A 26812-nucleotide genomic window follows, 5' to 3' on the forward strand; every position below is an offset into this window, starting at 1 on the left:
CACCTCACCTGCTTTACTCTGGGCTGCATCTCCTTATCAACCAGGAGCAGGTGGTGGCTATGCTGTTGTCTACCTCGTCCTAGTCAGGGGGCAGCTACTGCAGCTTTCATACAAATATATTTTCCCCTACAAATTGGGAACTAAAAATAATGCCAAAAATTTAGGACATCTTCCACCCACCCTTCTTCCCAACTTTCAGAAACAGGCAGATCTGACCTTCAAAGATATACTGGAATTTGTGCTGCTGCAGACTGGCGCTCATGGCCTCCTCGATGGCGCTGATGTCCTTGTTGAGTCTGACCACCAGGGGGTCGTAGTCCATGCTTTCCACGTTGGCGACGATGGCGTAGTTGCCCTCCTTTGCCAGAGGGATGAGAGAGTGGAAACAGTGAACCCTGGAAGGTAAAGAGCAAGAGCTCTCAGCACGGGGTCCCCGCAGCCGCGTCTCCCGAGGCCTGCGGCTGCGCAGCCTGCTGCGTCTGGACAGATGCTTACTCTCAGAAGACATTTTGATATTCTACAGAGTAGCTACATGACCTGCTGATCTGAAACAAGTAAGCCTCTGTTATCTTTGCTTGATTAAGTCACGTACTGTGTGAAAGAAATAGAATTCAGAAATTGTATTTAATACCAGGCTGAAAAGCATCACAAATATCTCCCAACAGATACTGCTGCGATGGGAATGCGAGGCCACGTTCACGGTCCTGAAAGAACAGGCGTGGGAAGGAAACCACTTCCGCTTTAATTCCGCGTTCTAACACACTTCTCTAGGTGTGGATATAATATCTAAAAGTGTTTTAAAAAATTCCTGCAACCTTTTTAGGGAATGATTTCTTAAATATGACACCAAAAACACCTCTCAGAAAAAGTAAGAGAATATTTGATCAAAATGAAAAGTAATTCTTTGAGAGTGTTAAAATGAAAGATTGGAAGGGACTTGTATCTAGAATATATAAAGCCCAAGAGAGAAAAAATGAGCATGTGATATGAACAGTAGCTTTTTCTTTTCTTGCCCATGCAGGGGGGGTGAAAATACCTGCGTGGCAGGGTGCTGTGTAACACACTTGGCCACTGTGTTACGCACTGTGTAACGCACAGGAGGCCACTCCGTACCCAGGCTCCCGCACACACGCACTCCCGTTCCTCCCTGGGATCATGAGGCAGGTGCACGCATACGTTAGTGAGGAGTTGCTCTGCTGCTTTCTGAAGGAGACATGTCCCTTTGTGCTCATGCCACGGATGCTCCAAGTTGCTCTGCATTCTCTCCAGCCTCACTGTAGCCAATTTAAAAAGGAACTCTAGTCAATCTAATGTCTGACGGCAGCTCACTGTGACTTATTTTGCATTTTGTAGTGACTAATGATGTAAACTGTATTGCTGCACCCATGTCTTTGAAGCATCTGTTCATATCACTTTCTTGTCACATTGCAGGAATTTTTTACATGTGTTAGTTTTTTAATAATTTATTTATTTTTATTGGAAAGTTAGATATACAGAGAGGAGAAGAGAGAGAGGAAGATTTTTCATCTGATGGTTTACTCCTCAAGCAGCTGCAGCAGCCAGAGCTGAGGCAATCCGAAGCCAGGAGCCCGCAGTCTCCTCCAGGTCTCCCACGCAGGTGCAGGGTCCCAAAGTATTGGGCCGTCCTTGACTGCTTTCCCAGGCCACAAGCAGGGAGCTGGATGGGAAGCGGAGCTGCTGGGATTAGAACCAGCTCCAATATGGGATCCCAGTGCATTCACGGTGAGGACTTCAGCTGCTAGGCTATCGTGCTGGGCCCTACATGTGTTACAGTTTTAGACATACCTACATCTACAATACATACTGAACTAACCTTTCCACACATGTTATACTCTTATAAGCAGTTCATGATTGAATTCTGAGTATCTGTTTCCAATAAACAGTACTCTCTTTAGTAGTTGCTAAATAATGAATAATTTCACCAATGAAGCTCCCTCCAAAGTTCATTTGCTGTTGGCCTAGCGAATGTCTGTGATGAGATGCCAGTAATGGCAGTGTTTGGGACCCCTGGAAGGTGACCTCCCGAGGCAGTAAAAGTTTGCCAGCTGTGCAATTCACGATTAGAGCTGTGGACGCAACTGTGCTAGAGGCTCAAGTGAAGCGGCACTCAGTTGAAGATAGCAGCAAAGCTGTGTGGAAGTGTTCTTCAGCTACAGACATTATGTCCCCAGGTATGGAGAACAAGGCAGAAGTCAGACAGCACTGCTGTGCAGCTCACTCCTGCTGAACAGGCCGTGCGGCAGGGGCCCTGGTGCGCTCAGGCAGGTGGGCAGCACTCAGGGCGTCGGCTCTGAAGGCTGGCAGGGAATCCGGACTGGACGTGGGAAGTTTTTGGGAGCACTGGGAGGATTTTCAGAGGTGCAGTGATATAACCAGATATGAGTTGGCAAGTTCACTCTGGCACGGAAGAGTGGACTGACGGCAGAGCAGGGAAGCAAGTGGAAGAAGACAGGCTGGTTGGGAAATCCCTATGAATTGGAGGTAACAGTTTACAAGATAGGAAGCCAGCGGCATGGAGAGACGACCACTGTTTAAGGTACCAACTTGTTCCAAAATGACTGCAGACACAAAGAAAAATCATCACCAACAAAAATCACATCCAATAGTTTCTTTTCTTTGAAATCCTGATATATGATTGCTACCCCTAACGTGCTTTTGGCATTCAGGGTTTCTGCAAAACCCTGCTGATTACACAGTACGAAGACCGACTTTCAGAAACTACACATGTGGAGACCTAATGGGGACAGACAGTGGCTCCTGATGGGCAGGAAAAGCAGCTGATGAAGCTGACACTCTTGGCATCTGGACTAGCATGACAACTGACTTATTTTTCTAAAGTTCAAATAAAAAGAATCTCAAAATTTTTGATGGTCTCACCAGGTCTTCCTTCTCTTGTGGTGGGTTTTGCCTTGGGTTCCACACTATGGAAGGGGCTCCTTGGTGACTGAACGTCCCTTACAATGAAGCAGGTTCAGTGTGACCTGCTCTTCGGAGGGGTACCTCAACAACGAACCTGCTGCCCTGGAGAGCATTTGTTTGGTTTGAACTTTAACACCATTAAAGAAAAATACAGGCGACGGATATCAAGTTAACTGGGAAGTAAGACAGTTCTGGACTTCTTGTTAGCATGGCTCATTGACTTTTTTCTCCCCAAGTCTTCTCTTTTGAAAGCAGCCTCCGCGTGCCAGCGAGCATAGCTCACCAGCCACTTGTTCAGTGCGCCAGCTCTGGACAACACAAGTGGAGGTCCAACCGTTACAGACGGATTGGAGCATAACATAGACACGGGTGGGTTATGCTGGCCATGCACTCTACTCCTTAGGCACATGGAGCAGATATCTAAGTGTGGACCACTGTGTGAAGATAAAATCTACAATCACTCCCCCGCTGTAGGCAATGGCTTAGGTTGCACTGTACCTAGGCAAGTGTTATACTGCTGGCAGAAAAGCAGCTAAGAGCTGGCGGGCATCCTGGACCTGGTTAATGCCAAATTTGTGTTAACTATACCAATATTCCAGCACAGTCTCCTATTCCATTATTTTTCTAAAGAATGGTGTGGGGGGGCGGCAGATGCTGGCATAAAAATCTCTCTTAAAAAAAAAAAACTTTTAGGGTCTTGTGTGGTAGGTAGCCCAGTGGCTAATGTCCTTGCCTTACGTGTGCCGAGATCCCATATGGGTGCCACTTTGTGTTCCAGCAGCCCCGCTTCACATCCAGCCCTCTGCTTTTGGCCTGGGAAAGCAGGACGACCCAAAGCCTTGGGACTCTGCACCTGCGTGGGAGACTCCGAGGAGGCTGTGGGCCCCTGCTTCGGATTGCCTCGGCTCTGGCGCTCGCGGCCACTTGGGGAGTGAATCAGTGGGCAGAAGTTCTCCCTCTCTGTCTCTCCTCCTCTCTGTATATCTGATTATCCAATAAATAAGTAAATCTTTAAAAAAAGGGTTAGTTTCTCTGCTCTAAATGAGCCCTTTGATCATTTCCATGGGTGTAATATTATAGACTATCCGAAGACCAAGGAATACTCCCAGAATGTGGCATCTTAGAAACTATTTTCATAATTTTCTTTAATCTCTTAGATTTGTCTTTAAAGGGTCATGATTCTTACAATTGTATACTCACTCTTCGTTTGATTTTCATCTTAGCAAAAGTATCAATAAGAACCACCTTACTGATAAATTCACCAAGCTTAGCACCCACTGTGTGACAGCATTGTGTTAATTATGTATGTTCATTTATACAGCCTCTGTATGTTGAGAATTGCCATTCCCCTCAATGGAGAGTTTATAACGTTTATTCATAGACCTAGGGTGGACACTCAAGTGCTGGCCATTTGTACTTCACACTCTGGAGTCATCAAACCCACGACGCAGCAGGTGCTCACACGCCGACCAGTGCCCGCAGCACGAGAACAGTGCAAGGAAAACAGTCACGGCGCCGTGACCGCCAGCGTGTTCCCAGGCAGAGCCCTGGGCGGGGCTGTCCTACCTCACTTCCAGGTGCAGGACCAGCAAGCAGCGGTCGGCCATCTCCTGGAAGGCTCTGGCGAGTTCGCTCAGCGTCCGCAGGATCTGCTCCGACACCGGTGGGAGGTCCATGTGCACGTGGCTCTCCTGAGCTGGGGAAAGCGCTGCAGACAGGAAGCCAGTGATCAGATGGAGAGCGAGGGTTTGGAAATGATGACTTCGCTACCAACCCAGTAAATGCCAGTGCTGGGAGCATGAGAAATGCAGCTCCTGACAGAGCTCACTTCACGGAAAGGCGTGTGTCCTTACCACGCGGAGCGCTGCGTCTTCTCTATAGCTTTAAGTGGCACTTGAGCTTCTGTTTGCACACGCGGGAGGAAATACAGCACCTTTTTTGGCAAACTGTTTCATCTCTGAAAGTTGGAACCACCCAATACCACGCCAATATCGGCTTTTATTAATTTGTAATAATTGGCTCTAACTTAGCAAGCATCTTTTGTGCCAGCAGGTTTGAGAATTAAAGTCTTAATGTTCCCCTAATAGACTTCCCTTCTCTAAATGAAGTTTCCCAGTTGTACGACCATTCTTCCAATAATCTGACTGAAGTGTTTTATAATTTCTCAGAATTTATCAACCAAAACATTCCAGTTCTTATGCATCTCCCTTGGAGCGTGGAACTCAAGACCAAAAAGAAGAAATACTACATCAGGTCTGGCCTGACTGGAAAGAATGATCACTTCTTTCTCTTTCACCAGACGCCAGCTGCTTGCACTGAACCTTCAAACCCGAGTGCGGGGTGGTTCCATGGCTCAACTGTATCGTCTCGAGCCTGTACGTGCTGGCATCCCAAATGGGCACTGGTCCATGTCCTAGCTGCTCCACTACTCGTACAGCTCCCTGCTCGTTGCCTGGGAAAACAGGCCCACGTCCTTTGGCCCCTGCACCCACGTGGGAGACCTGGAAGAAGCTCCTAGCCCCTAGCTTTGGTTCGGCTTAGCTCTAGCTGCAGCAGCCATTTGGGGAGTTAACCAGTTAATGGAAGGTCTCTGTGTCTCCTTCTCTGTAAAACTGCCTTACAAATAAAAATAAATCTGAAAAAAAACTCTGAGGGTGGGAGTGGTGGAGTGCTGCATTCTACTTTAACTCAGTATAGCCTATGGTCACTTGGTCACTTAAAGCCCTAATAAGGTCTTCTGGGAAAATCTTTTTTAAAAAGATTTATTTATTTTTATTGAAAAGTCAGATATATATAGAGAGGAGGACAGACAGAGAGAATTATTTGCAGTCCGAAGATTCACTCCCCAAGTGACTGCAATGGCCAGAGCTGCGCCAATCCAAAGCTAGGAGCCAGGAGTTTCTTCTGGGTCTCCCACACGGGTGCAGGGTCCCAAGACTTTGGGCTGTCCTTGACTGCTTTCCCAGGCCACAAGCAGGGAGCTGGATGGGAAGCAGGATTAGAATCAGTGCCCATATGGGATCCTGGCACGTTCAAGGCGAGGACTTTAGCTGCGAGGCCAAAAAAATTTCATAAATTAGCTTCCAAAGTAATTTATAACATTTTAAATGATTTGGATATTTAATCACATCTGTTTATCTCTTGTTTGTCCATTGTCCTTTCAGTTCCCTATAACCTCCGAGATCATAAAGAATACTCTGGCAATCTCATTTGAAACTTCCTCAGTTCCCCCAGGTCTCACCACTTATTCTGTGTGAACAGAGTTAATTCTTCCAAATGTCTCCGCCTCATTTTCTTCCCTAAAATGGGGATAACAACCCTTTGCCATGAGGTTAAGAGGACAATTTAGATAACACCTAACTATAGCACATAAAACACAGTATTAACAAGAAAGCCACAAGCAATCAGTATTCTCTGGCTTATGATTGGTCCAGGCTAATTCTTCAGCTGAATTACAGCACAAGCTTACACTATTGCTCCAGTCATAGTTTCTGGCACCTTCTGCTTTCTATCTGAAAGTCACAGGTTACAGAGCCCTTTGGAGAAAGGCTCCCTGAATTTGGGACCTGTGGGACGTGGTTAGGCATGACTTCCTGGCTCAGGAGGCAGGCTCGCTTCACACAGCACAGTCAACATGTGGTCCTGGCGGGGGCTGTGGCTGTGGCCTCTCAGGCCGTACCCACTCCTGCACTTTGTCAAGCCCAGGTCCATAGAGACAACCAAGCCTTACAATTTAAAAGGTTAAATTCTCCTGGAATCCAGACTTTAATAAATTGCAACAGTATGTCAAACACAAAAAATGCAGTATTATTCAAGGGAATTGATATTTAAGGAGGAAAGAGAGGGAGTTCTGCATTAACTGTCGATGGTAACTTTATTGAGTGCTTGAACGCAGGTCAAGGCCAAGGTCCCCCTGCGTGTTTTCATGTGGCAAGCAAGATTAAAGAAACTTTAGTGTCACTGTTACAGTATTTCAAAGCCTTCTGGGGCCTTTCAGGTCCTGAATCCTTTTGCTAACAGCACAGCATGGGACAATTCTGTGTATCAGTGACAAGAGGCAGAAAGGAGACCCTGACCTGACTCTATGGATAGCACCCTGGGCATGTGTGTTGGGGTGCTACTGGAAACGCCTGTATCCCACAGAAAGCACCAGTTTGAGTCCCGGCTCCCTCGCTTCCTATCCGACTTTCTGCTAATGCATTTCGGAAGGCAGTCGAGGTGAGCCAGGTTTGGGTCCCTCCACCCCCACACAGACTCCAGAGTTCCTGGCTCCTGGCTTTGGGCTGGCTGAGCCCTGGCTGCTGCAGTTCTGGTGAATGAAATAGCTGATGGAAAATTTCTGTCTCTCCCTCTCGCTGTTGGCCTTTCAAATAAATAAATACATAAATCTTTAAAGAAAGGTATATGGCGGGGAAAATCCCACCAAGAGACTAAACAATCCTCCTTTCCTATTACAATATATCATTTCAGGGTAAGTCAAGAGCAAAATTAGCTGCCAAGGCAAAAGCTGGAACAAGTGAGCCAAGAGGAGTTTTGAATAGCAGCACCTTATACTTTAGTTTGATTATAGTACATTTATAGCACAGACATAACATTTTATTATTTTTAAAGATGTATTTATTTTTATCACAAGGGCAGATTTACAGAGAGGAGAGACAGAGAGAAAGCTCTTCCTTCTCCTGATTCACTCCCCAAGTGACCACAACAGCTGGAGCTGAGCTGATCTGAAGCCAGGAACCTGGAGCCTCTTGCTTTCCCAAGCCACATTCAGGGAGCTGGATGGGAAGCTGGACGGCCAGGATTAGAACCAGCACCCATATGGGATCCCAGCACTTTCAGGGCGAGGACTTTAGCCGCTAGGCCACTGCACTGGGCCCTGAAGTGTGAAGTTCTAGTGTCATACCCTGTACACCTGTGACACCTGCTGCTCGGCTCCAACTCCATGGTCCCTTTGGTTTTTCCTGCTGTATCTGATCTCTGTCCAGGCCCTCACCAGGGACCGCATGCTGCAACTGCCTTGGAGCCTCTGGCTTCACCCTAGCTTGCCTAAAATTCCATCTAAGCTTGGATCAGATCTGTAGTTCATCCTCTGGCAGGAAAACACAGGTACAGATGGCTGCCATGGAAATGTTCTGGGCCCTGATGTCTTAAAGACCTTCCAAGGCCCCTTTGTAGTCCTTTCAGTAGCACTTCGTTGTGACTTTTCCAAATCCTTGGCACTCTCCTGCAGCCCTCTGGCAAAGCACTTGTTCTGACTCTGCTGGTGAGGCCCTCTGACTCCTGGTTGACGCCACTGTGCGCCACAACCTTCTTACCGCCTCCAGTTGGTTAAGAATGGCTGTTTAAACAAAAAAATTAGAATAGGTAGACAGAGAACAAGGAAAGCTTAGAACCAGACAGGAAATGGTCAACAGGAACTCACATGTACCTTACTAGGTAGGACACGAAAGTAAGTTACTCCTCACTGGGTATCGAAGATTTCTCTGCACACCCCTCCTAAAACTGTTCTCTAAAACTGTGCCTCAACTGTTGACAAATGCCTTGTTAAAGTTATAAGCCAGTTTGGACTATCCTAAAATCTGCCAAGTTCAGTAAAAATAATGCTTCAATACAATGAACTGCTAAATAATGAAAATAGACACGAAACAGCTGAATAGTATCCTATAGCCATTTTAAGGTGGACAGAAGCCGGTTGTATATAAACTAAAATTGAAATGTCGATGAAGTAGTCACAGGATGTGGTTAAGAATTGGCATTTTCGGGCCCGGCGGCGTGGCCTAGCGGCTAAAGTCCTCGCCTTGAAAGCCCCAGGATCCCATATGGGCGCCGGTTCTAATCCCGGCCGCTCCACTTCCCATCCAGCTCCCTGCTTGTGGCCTGGGAAAGCAGTCGAGGACGTCCCAATGCATTGGGACACTGCACCCGCGTGGGAGACCCGGAAGAGGTTCCTGGTTCCCGGCTTCGGATCGGCGCGCATCGGCCCGTTGCGGCTCACTTGGGGAGTGAATCATCGGACGGAAGATCTTCCTCTCTGTCTCTCCTCTGTGTATATCTGGCTGTAATAAAATGAATAAATCTTTAAAAAAAAAAAAAAAAGAATTTGCATTTTCTAACATATCAGTCACTCAGTACCATGTCAATTAACTCCATAATGTTGTAAACTATTGTTGATGTTACGTTATGGCTTTTAAATGGTCGGAACGATATTCTGCCAGCTCTACTTTTAGACCAGAGATGGTCTCCCCAAGAAACTGTTGAATTGATCTGGACAATAACATGCTGAACTCTATGCATGGTATATGCCTGCGATGAAAGAAGCAAGCATGACTGGATTTGAACCGTAATACTGCAATAAGGTGGAGTAATCCACCATGGGAGGAGGATACGGGGAGGGGTTGGGGGAACCCCAGAGCCTATGAAACGCTGTCATAAAATGAAATGCAATAATAAAAAAAAGAATGGCTGTTTAACAGCTAGCTGTCAAGGATATCCTTACTGCCAGATTGGCCACGTGTCTATCAGTGTCATTGCCACAAAAGCTTTCTTTGACATTTGACGTTCCTTAGCCATGGTCTTCTGCAAATCACATCTACTCTTGGCCTATGTGGCACCCCATTCCTCTGAGTGTGCCCTGACTTCTCTGACGTTTCCTCTGGAATTTTTTCATGGAATCACCTGAGACACCATCCTGGTTCTCATATCTGCCAGTGGGTGTTATGAATTGGCCCAGCCTGGCCCACCCCTGACCTGAATCATATGTATGCTAGCAGATATTGCAACCTGGCCTGGTCTGGGCTGCTCTTTGTCTTGGTTCTTGCACTCTCCTGCAGGGACTGTGTCCTGACAAAGGAGTTCCCAAAGCTGCTCTATTGGGTCCTTGATCCACACTGACTTAGTCCACTTCCTGTCCTGGTAAGAACAGTGTCCTTTCCCAACTAGCCCACACCCAATCCAGTTCTTACTGTTGGGTGTTACAGCCCAGCCACACCTGGTCCATGCCTAGACACTGCTTTCACGTAGTTTAGTGGGGGCCAAGACCTAGCCCAGCCTATTCTACTCTCATTCTGGCTCTCACAAGTACCAGTGGAGTCTAGCCCAGCCTGGTACACCCCAGACCCAGTCCACACACATGCCGAGGGACACTGCAGCCATGTCCAGCCCATCTTGGCTGCCCCTGTTCCAGGAATCACAACCTAGCCAGAGTGTCCCCTTAGCTTCCACACCAGGCCTGTTCCCAGACACAGCTCCTGCGCGAGTCAGTGGTTGCTCTGACCCAGCTTGGCATAGCTTATCTTCCATCTTGACCTTCGCTTTGGGATGCTGAAGCCTGGCCTGACCTGACCCGCTCCCAGTCCTACCTCTCACTAGAGGGTGCAACAGCTGGTCTTAACATGTCTGCTCCCTTCCCTGACTCATGCAAACTGGTAGCCCACCATGTCCTGCATTCCAGCCTGGATCCTGCAGTTGCCAGGCAAATTCTTGGCTCTTATAGGTGCTTTTTCCTCTTGCACAATTCTAGGACAATAGCTAATCACATTCCCATTTATGTTATCTGTTTATCAGCATGTCTGCCTTTCACATCATTAATTCCTTCAGGTAAGGGTTGATATATATGTTATATATTTCTTCCACTGAATAACTGAATAACTGAAGGCACTGAAAAAGGTCAATGAATAACTAGAGGCACTAAAGAGCTTAATCTGTGGTCTTTTAATTAAACTAAACAAATGACTTAATTGGCCAGCATAATAGGCCAATGAATTCACATAATAAAAGATTGATAAAGATTAGAAAAAGGAAGGAGCAACTTCCCATTTTATGATTAGAACTTTCTCCCTGGCCCCTGGGTATAAGGAGGAGGCTAGGGGAGTAAGTCACTCCTGGGCTACCCAGAATCCTGCAGAAATATGGCTTACAGCAATCCTGGGTAATCCTCACAGCCTGTACTCACTTGTGTAAACTGTGCTGCCTTGGAAGGCACTGTACTTCATGAGCAGTCAGTCTGCCTTGCTGTGGCTGCGGCTCGGGCGTGAGGCTCTTCTGCTGACTTAAGATCCCTGGCATGTCAGCTACCCAGGATCTCTTAAGGAAGGCTGACAACCTTACTGTCAGGGAAAAGCAATCAGTCTAGGACATTAGAACGTCTCGAGTGGTTCCACATCCTAACACTAACCAGACTGAAATCTGTTTAGGTCCTAAAATTAGCCCAAATTGGACTCATTCAGACCCAGAAGAGCATCTGTTTTCAAGGATGCAGCTGCTGCACTTTCAACGGCAACTCACTGCGACTTCTTCAATTGACGCATATGAGCATATCTTTGCACAGCTGCAGTATTATCTAAAATTGGTACAATATTAGCTTAGACACTATCAGCTGTCATGGAAGTGATAAACTGAAAAGGGAAAGATGGTTATCAGGGCAGAAAAAAGGTTAACTGTGTATTCAAACTTCTTTAAGATAGAAAAAGATGGGGAAGAACAGTCCCGTGAGACTTGCTCCCTGGCAGCATTTTAGAAGATCAAATTGCAGAGTAATTATTTCTGAATCTTCTTCCTATTTGTGCAGAGGTGGTATGTATCATATAATGATCTCTCTAACCCAAGATAAAATTATCTGTTTTTCTAATATTTGGGTTTTCTATTCAGAAAATTGTGACACTAATACATTACTTCTCAACTCCTAGAGTAATGTGTCATTAGATCTTGTAAATAAGGCTAGGCTATATTATACCTGGCTAAACACATTTTCTAAGGTTTATTTATTCATTTGAAAGAGAATTACAGAGAAAGAGGGAGAGACTGTAACGACTAGACCTGGGCCAGTCTGAAGCCGGGAGTCAGAAACTTCAACCAGATTTTTCACTTGGGTGCAGCAGCCTAAGGATTTGGGCCTTCTTCCACTGCTTTTCCCGGGCCATTAGCCAGGCAGCTGGATAAGAGGAGGAGCAGATGAGACTCAAACTAGCATCCAAACACTTTCTTAGAAGAATTAAGAGTGATAATTATGTCTGTGACACTGACAAATCCTAAGATGGGGGCCAGCAGTGGCCCCGCAGCTGAGATGATGGTACGATGCCTGCCTGTCACAGCGGAGTGTCTGCACTGGAGTCCCGCTTCCAACTTTGTGTCAAGGCACAGTCTGGGAGGCAGTGGGTGATGGCTGAGGTACTCGGGTCACCTGTCACTCACATGGGAGACCTGGATTGAGTTGTGGTGCCCAGCATTGGCCTGGCCCTGGCCTGATGGAGTTCTGGTGCCCAGCTTTGGCCTGGCACTGGCCTAATTTTTGCGGGCAATTTAGAAGTGAACCAGTGGATAGAAACTCTCACAAATGTGTCTCTGAAATTCTCAAATAAGGAAATAAAAAAGAATTCACGGGGTTTATGGAGTCAATCTGGGAGTGAGAATAGCACTTCAGTCTAACCTCTTGCTTTTTCTTAAGTGCTTGTGGGATATGCTGCCATCAAGACTTAGTACTAGGGTTGGATTTAAAAGTGCCAGGTATGAGGACTGAGCTGTGGCATAGTGAGTTAAGCTGCCAACTGCAGCATCAGCATTCCCTGTGGCACAGGCTGAAGTCCTGGATTCTTCTTTCTGATCCAGTTAATATGCCTGGAAAAGTAGCAGAGGATGGCCCCTGCATCCACATGGAAGACCTGGAAGAAGCTCCTGACTTCAGCCTGGCCCAGCCCTGGTCAAGGTGGCCATTTGTGGGGTGAACCAACAGATGGAAGACCCTCTGTCTCTTTTTATCTCTGTGTAACTTTGCCTCTCATATAAATAAAATGAGTCTTGAGAAAAAAAGTGCCAGACACTGTGCTACCACCATTCCAAGAAGGGACTTTAATTCCAAGTAGCTTTATCCTCTACTTTGTGATTTCTTTACCCTAGAATCCCTAGGATTTTAAGATGGGGAGAGTCTGGTCCTGCCAAGGCAACTGCAGGTAGGACTCAAAATAATAAATCTATTATTTTTCATTTGGTCATTTTGTATTGTCTACGAATGACATCACAAATATCCACATGGCCCTTGGCAGGGAAAAAAAAGGAGCTTCTTGATTCTTGTTCCTTTAAATTATTTGAAATGGAAGGGGATCTTAATTTCCTAAAATATCCATCAGCTTCTTAACATCTAATTAGAATTTTCTTAAAGTATATATGTCAATTACTACCAAGCAAAATTCCATACACTTTTTTGCTCCTTTCTCTGCCCAGCTCCGTCGTCCAATGCCCAGATACTCTACGTCACAGCCCTAAGCTTCTGCTTTTATTACAATTCACTTATTCAGTTACTCTTGCCCAACTCCCAAACCACCTATAATCCAGTCGGGAGTTCTTGGGGTATGCAACTCTGTAAGGATAGGCCTTATTTCAGAAACATATTGGGGATGTTCTCTTCATTTTGCAAATATCCTACTTCACAGGCAAGGTTTCTTCTCTATCTCTTTTCAGTCCAGACTTTCCCAGGGATTTGGGCTCTGACTTAGAAGGGTCCATTGATTTTGAAAGCCAATATGTTAACTGAGCTCGCTCCTTGGCCAGTGGAATCCTGACTGCCAAGGATCAAGGTATTATTCAGATTAGACCTGCATGTGCATACATGAGTGTGTAGCTATTTCTGGAAGTTCAGCTTGTTCTCTGAGACACAACAGCCAACCAATGGATCCCTTCTTGGGCATATAAACGGCTGTGCAGAAATGGGCAGACACTTCTCAAAGGAACAAATTCAAATGGCTAACAGACAAATGAAAAAGTGCTCAAGCTCTCTGGCAATAAATAAAATGCAAATAAAAACAACACTGAGGCTCCACCTAATGCCAGAAAGAACTGCCCACATACAGAAAACTACCAACAACACCTGCTGGTGAGGGTGTGGAGAAAAAGGAACCCTACTCCACTGCTGGCTCGTGCAGCCACTATGGAAGTTAGTATGGAGAACACTTAGGCAACTAAAACTACCAACAACACCTGCTGGTGAGGGTGTGGAGAAAAAGGAACCCTACTCCACTGCTGGCTCGTGCAGCCACTATGGAAGTTAGTATGGAGAACACTTAGGCAACTAAAACTCCACCTACCATGTGAGCCCACAATACCACTCCTAGGAAGATATCCAAAAGACTTGTTCCATGAGAAAGCAACATGCACCCCAATGTTCACTGCAGCACAATCAACAGGCTCAAGAGCACAGGAGCAACCTGAATGCCCATCAGCTGAGGACTGGAGAAGGAAACTGTGGCTGCACCACGAAATACTACTCAGCGATCAAAAAACATGAACTACAATACTTGTGGTCAAATGGGCCAAACTAGAGACCATTATGCTAACGGAAATGAGCCAACCCCCAAAGGTCAGATGACCTGAGATGACCACTGTCTCTTCTGTTTATTGGTACTGACCATAAATAACGAGGATCTCTACTCATTGTACCTACAGTAGGGCCCTGGGATACAAGAATGAACTCGTGACGAAATGACAGTCTCCTACATGGTTAGGAGGCACTCCAGCGGCAGCATGACGGACTTGGGAAAATTCACGAAAGACGCCCATTGAGAGACTGGAGGGGAGAACGGAGGGAGGGGAGGACACCTGGGGCAGGGGGAAGGGAGATCACAGGGCCATCTAAACTGTACCAAACAGTGCTCCCTTGGGCAGCACGTATACTAAAGTGTATCAAAAAACAATTAAAAAAAAGGGGGGGAGTGCAGCAGGAACTTGCAGCCTTGTCATTGCTGCATCTGGAAGCAGCCTTCTGTCCACTCCTACAGGAAATAGGGGAACAGGAAAGGATTTTCTCAACATTGCAGGAAGGGTGGGAAGGGTGAAAGAAAAGAGATAAGGATGTAGGAGCGGGGGATGGGGCAGGGCGTCTCGGTTCAGTCACTGACGCTGAAGAGAAGAGCACTCCCTGAATACACACTTTGTCGGAGGCAGTAGAGGCAGAGGCCTGCTTCCCATTCTCCGCTACCACTTGTTATTTAAATGAAAATGGGTTCTAGCTCTTCCCCACGATGGTCCTAAGAACACACAATGTACGTGCTCAGTGTTCAGGAGGTTCTTACCCTAATGACCACAGCAACGCTTTGGGAGAGCCTAGAGTTGCCACTGTCACTCACTACCCATCCTACTGGGCAGGAACAATTCAGAGTGTATTCCTTGGAATCCTGCCCTCCTTCCTCCCTGCCCCACCCCAAATCAAAGCCCAAACTGTTACCAACACCTGGCCCTTTCTAAGTTGCCATCTCTCTGCATGACGCTTCCCAGAGGAATGAAACTGATTCTTCCACTTGTGTTTTTACTAGAAATTTCTTAACAACTTTTTGCTGTTTTCTGAGTTGTGAGAACCAAATGGGGGTGCAGAGGGGAGGTTACATGCAGTGCTGTGCCTGTCACGCAGTTAGGAACAATCATTTGAACTCTTATGGATGCTCTGCCTCTCCCGCAGTCTTCGCAGAATTCATCCTGCATGATCTTTTGCCTAGAGAGTCCTGGTAGCTCGTGAGCTTGATGGTAGCATCCCACATGCCTGTCTACAGCTCCACCTCATACACAGCAGGCCTCCACTAACGCTTCCTGAATTTAATCTTCGAGCTGAGCAAAACCCAGTTTATAATCTAATTTTTTTTCATTACATCTCCACAATCCTTTAACCTGGAATATTACTCTCCAGAAAGGTACAAACATCTGAAACTGAAGAATCATTCCAAATATCAAAATACAGAAAATAAGAAAGAAGATTTAGGCAAGGCCCACTCTGAAGAGCAGAACGAAAGGAAGAGCCAAGGTTAGAAGTGCTGGTTGTTCCCTCAGGCTCACAGAAGCCGACTGTGTGCACTGCCTCCCAGCACCCTTAGCACTCCCAGCTCGGCGGGGAGGAAGGACTGTGTCCAGTTCCTCCTGGTAACCAGTCCCAGCAAGCCCCAGGCTCTGCAAGGTTGTTGCTAGGGTCCTGTCTACACACAGTGTAGACCAGCACAGTCATGTGGTTCTGACACTCTGTGACTGCTAGCACAGAGAATGGTGGCTTTCAGTCCTGGGGAAAAACATTAAGATGGATTTTCCCCCTTTATTCCAAATAATCCTCCCTGAGGCTTGGTTAAAAACCTCAACATTGGCTAAAAAGGCATATGGTGTGGCCAATTCAGCTCCTGCCAGATACACAAGTGAAATGGGGAGGAACAAAGCTAACAAACCCTGGAGTCCTGTGGAAAAGCAAGGTGTGCAGCCAACATCAGAGTCCCTGGGCCTTGGAGACCTTTTGTTTCCACACACCCAGGCTCCAGACAGCATCTCGGGAGTGTGGACAAACGCCTAGTCAGATATTTTGGGTGAGGAAGTGGCACAGATTTAAGTGTTAAGAGATTTTTTGGAGGCAAAAGTACTACATGACAAAGAGGTATGTTCAAACTGGATCATTCTAACGTTAGCATTGTGAATTTTCCAAAGTGCCTGCGGGACAGTTTATTCACTGGGTAAATTAGAAATATTAGATCAACCTGCAAATGCCAAAGTTGAACCAAACAGAAATAACATGTTTCCCAACAAGACAGAGCAAGCAGAGCCTCACAGACGGAAGTAGGGCCGGCAGCTCAGAGCCCTTCCCAGAGTCCCTCTTCAGCTGAACTTTGTCCAGTTCTTCTCCTGTGAGTTCCCTTTTTAAGCAACTGTATCACTCCTACATTTGGCCTGACCTTCCTTGACCGCGAGCAGGCAGACAGTATTGTCACCTTTGTGTCTCCAACACGCAAAACAGCGTCCGGAACTGGGAGGCAAGTCCAGGCAACAGTCCAAGGGTCACGAGTTCTCCACTTGCAAAAGGAGGGTCTCTGTTCACACCTTACAGGTTTTTGATCACATGACAATATAAACGCTTGCAATCACATCTGACATACAAGTGCTTAACTCATTATGATTATGATTCCTGCTACTACTGGTTATTCAATGGAGATATGAGGAGGAAATACAAACAGGCACTATCCTCCTCTTTTAGCTAGAGTTTCATGTTGCCACTGGAATAATTAGACTGGTTTTATACATCTAATGGTGAAACCTGAGAGCTACACTAAGGAACAAAGAGAAAGACACAGAAACCTAGAAGTTGCTGCCACTTCAACCTTACTGCTGTGATAGGATAATGGACACCTGATTTTTCTAGAAAACAGAGTGGACTCTGGTGCCAAGTACCAAGACCATGTCAATGACTAGCTGTGCAGTTTGGTAAGATCTCCTGGGAGGCGTGCTGAAAGTAAGAAATCCAGAGAGAATTCACTTGTTTCTGCCTGCTGCAGAATCCGCAGGCATACATCATGCTGACAGTCTCTACTCACTGAGGGGAGTGTGGCCATTTCTCCAGCAGGTGGCAAAGATGTTGGCTGGGAACTTTTCCTTGAAACTCTTACCTGTGGGATCTTCTCTGTGATGGCTACACGGATGTGCTGGTGTCACATACGTATCCAGCAATGCTTCGTGAAGGTCAGCAACACATGCTAGGCTTCTGTCTTTGTACATCAGAAATACACAACAGCTTTGATTTTCCCATAGAAGCCCTGGAGCAATGGATAGTTCATACAGAATCAAGTTTCCTAAAAGCAAGAGATTAATGATCTATGTTGACGCAAGGCTGAGGGTGAGCCTCAGAGAGAAGCAGCCCAGGATCACTGGCCGAGATCTACCGCCTCAAACCCCCACTAACACGGATTGGAGGCTGCCTCTATTCATTATGCACCAATGTCTCCTATCTACAGCATTTCCTTTGGATTCACAGCTAGTCTTTGGAATTGACCTACAAAGCATTGGTTACATTCTGATCCAACCACTTGCAATCGGATAAATCATTAAACCCGTGAATCAGAGCAACAACATTTGCAGCCTCAGAAGGCAAGGATTTAGTGAGCCCAGACACATGAAGCATCTTGAGAAAATGACTGGCATGCAGCAGGTGCTCAGCAAAACTAGCCTATGATTGTCAAACTTCCTGCTAGAAACCCTGGGAGGAGGAGATTCTTCGACTCATTTACTTACTCACCAAACAATCTTGCAAAATATTAGAAAGCTGTGGGTTAGCTGTTCACATGGCTAATGGTCAGGAAGGAAATGATACATTATGACACTTACATTGTGTTAAATGGCGACATTTTGAACTTAGAATAAGAAATCACAACATCTGAGGAGAGTGCAGATTTCTGGCAGTGCTCTAGTCAGTGGAGCCGTGCGGGAGTGGGAATACGAGGGAGCGGGTTGAAGTTTATCTTTCTGTCCTTGAGAAAGAGAATGACTTTCCCCAGAGTTGCCCATTCAATTATCGAAAGGGCATTTCAAGCCGGAGAGAGCAAAGTGGCAGTCCGGTATAAAAGCAAGGGCTGGTTCTTGGAGGCAGCTTAGTTCCTCTAGCACGACTTGGAGGCAGCACAGCCCTGCGGAGTTTCCAAGGAGTGGAGGACTGCAGCCCAGGCTCTGGCACCACCAACCCAGGAGGTATTTTTTGAATTCAAGCGTATGCGGCAAAGCACTGAGCATGTTCCTGTGTGGAGAGGCCAGATTTGCCTTTCTCCGACAGGACCTGAAAGGCCATGTTTGCATCAGCATGCTTTCACAGACTGTTGATTTCCCCTGCCAGGGGCACCATGACGAGAGGGGACAAAGAACCCACTGGGGTATGATTCCACGTGGCGGAGGGCAAGCTGACCTTGCCATTCCTGAGACCTAAGATATGAGTGGCGAAATGTATGTTTTTTTCACCAGAAGAAACAGGAATTAGGCTGTAAATAATCTTAATATGAACATGAAGACATTGACACACCAAGTCTTCTATTAAGGCTGAAAATAACTGCACTGGGATTATTTTGGAAAAACACTCTTCATATTTATTACACCTAGGAATTTTGTTATTTTATTCGCTCTCTTGGAAATATGCTCCTTTCATATTACTTTGGATCAAATTTATTGTAGAAGGCAGACTAGCAAATGCCAGGTGCCCTTGCGTGCTAACTGTTCACCCAGCACCCCAGCACCTCCAGCTTCTTCCTTGTTAATGTTAATTTTGCTTGAAATGAAGGGAAGGAGGATGGAGAGGGACATTGCCATCTGCTGGTCCACACTCCAAATGCTTACAACAGCAGGGTGGGTCAGGGTGGGCCAAGGTCAAACCAGGAGTCTCCCCTCTAGGGGGTGGGCCTCAGGCATTCTGGCCATCATCCACTCTGCCTCCCAGGTACATGGGCAGGCAGCTGGATGGGAAGTGGACTAGCCGGATCTCAGATGGGAGAAGGGGCAGGTCAAGTTCAATCTAACCTGCAGTTCACACATCTGCCCATTTCCCAGCTTCTTGGTAGTACGACTTGGAGTCTGAATTTGTTGCTGAGAGCGTAGACAAAAAGAAGGGAGAGTTATCACGCAGCCTTCACGGCGGAAGGATGCCCAGGCAACTAGCCAATGAGGCTGGAGGCAACTCCCGGGAATGTTCCTGAAAACCACTGCCCCCTGGCTGTGAAACCCTGCATTACCTCTCCTGCTGTTCTGAAAGCCAGCGCCAGCTCCCTTGCTTTGTGCTTCCAGCTGTTTTTTAAGCCTTTTCAGCAATTTTTAAGACATTCAATCCCTCGAATTAACTTCCCTCTTGCTATCCAAAACCTGAAATGGCTTCTGTTCTCCTAACAGCTTTGATGAATGAAATTAAGCTTCAATTCCTGAGATATTTCTGAATTATGGCACTTAAAATCTCAGAGCGGGAAGGAGTGGATAAAGGACCTCAAGAATTCCTGTGCTACCTGTAAGTCAAGTGCCAGCACTGCGCAGGCAAGGATGCAAGAGGGAGTTTGCAAGGTTCCTGACCTCTCCATCTCGCCCTCGCGCCCTGGCCAGAGAAGCTCCTCCTCTCAGTGCTTCTTAATCCATCGTGAATTACATTACTTTGGGTAGGTTTTTTTTTTTTTTTTTGCATTTCATTTTATAACATCGTTTCATAGGCTCTGATGTTCCTCCATCCTCTCCCTGTGCAACCCCCCCATGGTGGACTGCTCCACCTTATTGCAGTATTACAGTTCAAATTCTACTTTTGGTGGGTTTTAAGCATGCAGTCACACGTACATTTTCTTCAAATGTCTGGAAATTGAATTTTCTGAAAACCAGACATCTAGCTTTTCTTGTCTTTCCTTTTTTTCCTTCCCTTCAGGATAAATTCTAAAAATTAGATGGAAATATTCAGAGACTGTTTCCACATTATCCATGAATAAGGATGCTTGCCAAATAGTTATGCTTTCTTCCGTTCAAGAGACAGAACTCCAACTAGAGGTGCAGAAGTTTATACATGAAATGCATTTGGTTGCTGCAATTGATGCTTTTTGTAACTGGTTATAATTGCAGGTGAAAGTATTGTATATACAGGAAAGTCATTAGGTAATTAGCAAATTGGCAGCAAACATCCCAAGTGGAATGTGCATAGAAGCCCACAACTTGCTCTTGGTTGGACGGTAGCACCAGCTCTTCCTTCACGAACCCATTCGCGAGGAGAGCTCTGTAGGGGCGTCGGGCAGCTGAGTGCTCGGTGGAGGTGCTCTTTTCTTGTGCCTCCCGAGCCTTTCCAGGGAGTCGTGCCTACTAACTCCACGTAGGACTTGGTCTGGTGCTCTCTGCACATGGGGCAAACACAGGGCATAAACAATGACGTCTCAGTGAGCCCATGTTTTCCACTTCAAGAAGGTTTGGAGATGAATGTGTATGATTACAGTTGTGGATTACACTTCAAATAATATTACTATCAGTATCTCCACAAAAAGAGATTTCTATGAATCAACTCTGTCTGTATAAAGGAATTGTATATAATAAAGCTCTAGTTCAACTAACTAATTTGGGGAGTTTATTTAGTTGCTTGTATTGAAGTTTAAGTTTTATTGCATACCTGTACAGAAGCAGCTTCCTTTCAGTGGATGTCGCTGAGCATATGGCTTGATTTGATGCAGTTAATTCCATATCCAGTGCTTGACACGCCCACACCCTCACAGCACACCAACAAGGACCTTGGCAATAACTGTGATGCCTCTCACTTCCAGAAGCCCCATCACTCTTTCTTAACCAACCTGCACATCTGTTCATCTTCTTTGGTAAGCTCTGCTATAATTTCAGTCTGTCTCCCAATGTTTGGGACACTTAACCCTTACTGCGATATTAAAAGGTGGGGACTTTCAGAGCTGGTTGTTTCACAAGGGCTCTGCTGCCAGACAGTTAAAGGCCATTCTTGTGGTTCACTGAGCTCATAGCCACCACATGCCCACCCCAGCTTTCCCACCTGCTTCTGCTGCAGACGATACAGCATGAGGGTCCACACTGGATACGGGTCCCTCAGTCTCTGACTTTCATTCATCCAGAACTACAGAAATAAATTTCCATTACTTTTACTATGTATAGCAGCTCAAAGCAGGCGTAGACAAGTTCTTCACTGTATCACCCCGATTAATGAATCAGGCCTTAATTAATCTCCTTGCCTCAAGAATCACTTCAGGACCAGTGCCATGGCATGGAAAGTTAAGGTCTTCGCATCTAAGATGTGTACATAACTTGACTTTGTCCAAATAAAACCTTAGCTGGTCCTCCTAGGTCTGTAGCTGTATCACTTGTTGGTGCTGCAGCAATAAGCCCAACTTCAGAATCCAACTGAGTGCATGAGTCACCCCAACACTAACTGTTCTTTCTTTGACGCCACAGCCTTTTCTTTAACTTAGTTTCTCCTCCACAACATGGCTTTCTGACTTCTTGCCCGCTCAGTTATTCCTTATCTTTGAAGACCCTGATCAGAACTTACCTTCTCCAGCAAAGTTTCCCTCCAGATGTTTATTTCATATATCCTGATGACATGACATGCTTTCTCCATGATTGGCTAATCACAACATGCACCTGTCTGTCCTGTGTTTAGACAGCCACTGCAGACAGAGGTGGCAGGTCGTCTATCTGTAGCTCTATGCCATAGCACAAAATCACTACCAGTTTTTATTTTCAAACTAAATTGGTCCATAATTTTTTACTGAACAAACGAGGATCATCTCTGATGGCCTCATAAGAGTTTCAATGGTTTAGATTAATTTCTGTTGAAGTTCCATAGAACATGTGTTCTATGGCTTTCTGTTTCAGTGTTTCACCACTGTGACCATCTGGCTGATTGACTGTCTGCCCCACTGCCAGACTGGAGAAGTGGGCAGTGAAGCTACAGGCAAAGCCATGGGGCAACTAGGAGGTCGAAGGCAAACCCAAGAAAGTCCTTTCCTTATTCTCCACAACTCAAAGAACTGTCAAGTCACAGCACTACAAAATTCCCTAATGTAGACAGTGAGCACCCCTAAGCTTCTGTGTCCAGTGTTCATCTAAGGATTGCTTTACCCAAATACAAACACATAAATGATGCTCCACCTACAACGCTTTCACTTGGAATGTAATGAAGAAATTCTGATACTTGGAGTTTAACATGCGATCGCATTTGTTCTTGTTGGATGAGGAAACAACTTACATGGCAAAGAGAGATGCAAAGGATTTTTAAGCCAGAAAGTAGCGAGCATGTTCAACAATAACTACCTTGTCAGAATAGTTCTTTGTGCAACAAATGAAGGAGTGGTCCACATCTACCATGTGAGGATATAAGTCATAAATACGGCGAAGAGAACAACTGTCCGTAAGAGGAGTGCTGAGAGGGTGGAGAATATCGACTAGAGGAGAAGGAAGGGCTCAATGAAAATGAATCTGGCTGTCGGATCAATATCTTAGCTCTATCACTACTAAAATGTGGTTCGCGTCTTTCATTTTTTCCATCTGTAAAATAGGAACAGAGACGCTAGCTTCCCAATTTGCTCAGAAAGTAGCCATGGAAATCAACCAAGGGCAGACTAGTGTAAATTACACACAGGCCTAAAGAACTTTTGCAGACGCATACCACAAAGTCAAAGAGAAACGGACACTTCTGGGAGCCATGGAGGTGTGTTTCAGTGAGAGAGCAGGGTGTCCAGTGAAGCTTGGAAGGCAACAAGAAGCTTAGATGAGCTGTGATCAGCCGGCCTGACTGGTCCCCATCAGCTCAGTCAACACTGGTGATGGAGACAGTGCAGGCTGTGACTGCTGATAAAGAGCCAGCTAAACACTCTGTTAGTTTTTCATCTTGTGAATTAATGTCCTTCATGCCTTGTGTACACTACTCAGTAATGGACTGTCTCCTTGGCACTGCCTCGGGTGCCACTCTGCCAAGGAGAGAAGGCATATAGGGAAAGAGGCACTTCTAAGGAGGCAATCACTGCTTTGGAGCACTCGTGTTTTCCCAAACATTCTGCCTTAACAAAATTTGCTTTTTTAGATAAACAAAAATTTATCTACTCCTTTGTCTGCCTATCTCTCTTCCTTTCTTTCACGTGGGAACCCAGATACCAGCAGGAATCTTTCTTCCCAGACCCAGCAGCTGTGAAGCCTCATCTGTCTTCTACAGCAACAGAGGGGAATGAATCCATCACTAGTCACGTCATCCACATGAACCTTCTCAGCAGCCTCCCAGCATCTGCCAAGGCCCTTCAGCCTTCTCTACTCAGCAGAGCTGGAGGCCCCAGCCTGGCTTCTCATGCAGAGCCTTCGGGTCTCACCAGGGGATCTCCAGGGAGGGCTGCCACTCTCCAAGTAGCCTGCGCTCAGCTTCTTTGGGGGAGTCCACATCCAAAACACACTTCTAAAAGACACGCAGGTAATCTGGCAATCCCTTCAGGTTCTGAGGGGAAACGAGAGGAAGATGGAGCAGAGAAGGACTGTTGGGACAGTAGAGGCTCCTGACACTGTCTGCTTGCTCTGTGCCTAACAATCCTGAACCACTGAGGCCCAATGACAGTGGACTTTGAAAGCCTGAGAGAGGGGTGGGCGTTAGAAGTAGCCGGCAGGTGGAGGAGCCCAAGCACTCTGGCTGTCTTCTACTGCTTTTCAAGGTATATTGAAAAGCTGCTGGATCCGAAGTGCAATGTCTGGGACTTGAACCAGTGCTTATATGGGATGCTGGCTCGCATCCCTGTACCATAATACTGGGCCCTGCAATATTTTCTTTTTTAAAGAAAGCGTTTAAAGAAAAGTAAGGTTGGTTGCTCAGTTTAACTGGCTTTCTTTCCTTTTTAATATAAAAAATTAAAGTTTTGCCATTAACACCCTGACAAAGATCCAGGAGACCTGAGTCCATGACTGGCTCTTCTGATGATTTCCTCAGGGTTTTGGATGTATTTTCTTCCCTTGAAGGTATATATATATATATTGCCTATTTTCCTGAGAACATGAACTTCTTTCTTTTATATTAACTCTTATTAGCCTTTGGATTTTAATTAAAAAGATTTCACAGGCGCATACATAATAAAAACATTCTCATAAAACATATAAGACAAGTTCCAACTTCTATATTTAACGTTCATCCTTTTCATTTGAACTTGCCTGTATTTTCTCCCCAGTATTCAACATTTCCTAGATATTTCCTTGTTTCCTAGAAACAAGGCGCTCTGCACGAACGGTCTCCGAGGCCTGAGCTGAGGCTTCCCCAGGCCTCGGCACAGAGCAGGCTGAGCTAGCGAGTCCCACACGAGCAACAGAAGAGTATCTCTGCCTGTCTGATGTTCTTCTCGCCCTTTGTCGGCTTCTTCATATTTTTCCTTGTTGACACTTTCATATCATGGATTATATTCCAATCCTTTCCATGTAAAATCAGTCTTTCCCCTAAATGCTTGGCACTGTGGCTCTACCAGCTGTTCCTTTCACTCTTTGCCTAACCCCAAAGCACTGGTATTTCTTTTTCTTTTTCTGTAATGGAGATGTCTTCATTCTAAGAAATCCCTAAGGACTCAAAAGGCCTGTGTCTGCTGGGCAGTACTTTTTCTAGATTATTATATCTCAAGTGAGGCTGATGGTATTGTTGCTGGTCAATTAACATGTATTAAACATTTAGTGTATATTCTGAAGCTAAAAGTCATTCAGTATTTTTTTCTTCATTCATGAGCACTTGAAAGTTCAGAGTACTTTAAATAAGTTCATCTCCCCTCTTCTCCATCAAAACAAACATGGGAGTCCCAGAACAGCCCCGCTGTGATAGCTGATCTCAGGGAGTAAGGCAGGCACAGGCGCAGTGATTGCTGGGGTCCTTGGTCCCATGGAGGCCAGGCAGGTGGCCACAGCCAGCCCGGCGCCCTAGCTTAGCATGAACCCCATCCTAAGGCTGGCCACCATTGCGAGTCAAAGCCCCCCCCGCATGCACGTCCTGCAGAAACATATCGAAATCCTCTTCGGATCAAAATGCATCTGTTGCAAGCGACGGAGTAAGAGACGCCAGGGGGACATTAACTCAGAATTCCCTAACTGGAGTGCAATTAAAATCTCAGCCACAGTGTGGAATTAATGTAGCCCTTTGCATTTTAAATACATATTATAATTGAATGACACCCATCTGTAGAATATGAGACTGCATTTTTATTGAGGATTTTAAATGACATAATCTGTTCCTGTGAAGCGTAAATGGCTTGGTTCATGTTTCCCAAAACCTCAAAAGAATTACACAGATCTGGCACAGGCACACATGGTGATGCTCCATTTTACTTAAATTTAAATCTGTTTCACTTGCACGGTAAGTGTTGTTTGTGTGGGAAGATTTAGATGGCGTGCAAAGAATGACAGCAAATAAGAGCGCAGCCTTTTAGGCGTCTGGGTCTGGGTCTTCACAGAGGCTGTTGGAAGAGAGGCGAGAGGCAGAGCCAGCCAGCTAGGACTGTCCCGATCTAGGACTGTCCCAATCGCCAACCCGCCTCCAGTGAGTGCCGGCCTAACCATAGTGTCCTTGAAGGTCACAGCTGAGGAGCTCAGCCTGCCACACAAAGGGCAGCTGTGCGGCGGGGGGGTGCTGGGTGTGTCATCAAGGTCTCACACACCAGACTGCAGGTGTGCGCAACACTTCCTGGCAGGCTAAAGGGCACTCAGCCAGAGAGCAAAAGGGCCTTTTCCATGGAGGGCTAATCTTTACAGCCCCTGTCACCTGTAACTCCCTCATAGTCCCTTCCTCCAAGACAATGAAGCTCCAGCTGAGGCAGGTGGCACACCTACTGTGTGACTCACACACTTCAACAAGGTGGCATTGTGGTGCGTGACTGAACGTGGATATTGAAGACAGGCTTGATGGATTCCAACCTGGCCTCCACCACTCCTGGCCTCCACTGTCTCCTCTGAAAAGTGAGGGCACTCAGCACCTGCCTCCCTGCGGGCTAGAAGGACAAGCCACAAGTTAAAAGCATGTAGATCTGGGTTTGCCTCCCATCTGGTGTTGAGCAAATGTGGCTACCATTGCACGCAGGAGTCTTGTCTGTCAATCATGGTGTCTTAGCTTCTAGTCCTAAGCTTTGCTGCTTACTGCCTCATGGTTGCAGAGAAGTTACTCCATCTTGAAAATCTATTTTTTGTCATCCGAAAAATGGAGACAATAATACCTACTGTATTCGTTTCATATTACTGTGTACAGAGTGGCTTAAAGCAACATGGATCTTACTGTCCCAAACAGGTGCTGGGGCCTGTAGGAGTGAGACTATGTCCTTGCTTGTTCTAGGACTCAGAGGCAGTCATGTTCCCCGTTCTACAACCCAGAGGCAGTCATGCTCCCGTTCTAGAACCGAGAGGCAGTCAAGCTCCCCATTCTAGGATCCAGAGGCAGTCATGCTCCATGCCTGGCTGCCCCTTTCTCCATCTTCAAAGCCAGCCACAATGGCTTGAGTTTTTCTTACCCTGTATCACCCTGACTGACTCCTCTAGCTCCTTACCCTTGTAAGAATCCACATTGGGCTTACCTGCACATTACAGGATGAATTTCCTATCTGAAGAAGAGGCTCATGAGCAACTGAAT

The 26812-nt window shown here is 46.1% G+C and overlaps 1 protein-coding gene across 1 annotated transcript in view; it reads right to left on the reverse strand.

Moving 5' to 3' along the window:
• Positions 1–26812, reverse strand: part of EXOC4 (exocyst complex component 4) — a 599303-nt gene that overhangs the window by 50868 nt on the left and 521623 nt on the right. Inside the window, exons 15-16 of the mRNA XM_004598184.4 lie at positions 4507–4648; positions 217–395 (exon numbers count right to left, since the gene is read on the reverse strand). Coding sequence (XP_004598241.2) covers positions 217–395; positions 4507–4648 — 321 coding nt within the window. The remainder of the gene's footprint in view (positions 1–216; positions 396–4506; positions 4649–26812) is intronic.

Source organism: Ochotona princeps, chromosome 25 (assembly GCF_030435755.1).
Source record: "Ochotona princeps isolate mOchPri1 chromosome 25, mOchPri1.hap1, whole genome shotgun sequence".
Classification (NCBI taxonomy): domain Eukaryota; kingdom Metazoa; phylum Chordata; class Mammalia; order Lagomorpha; family Ochotonidae; genus Ochotona; species Ochotona princeps.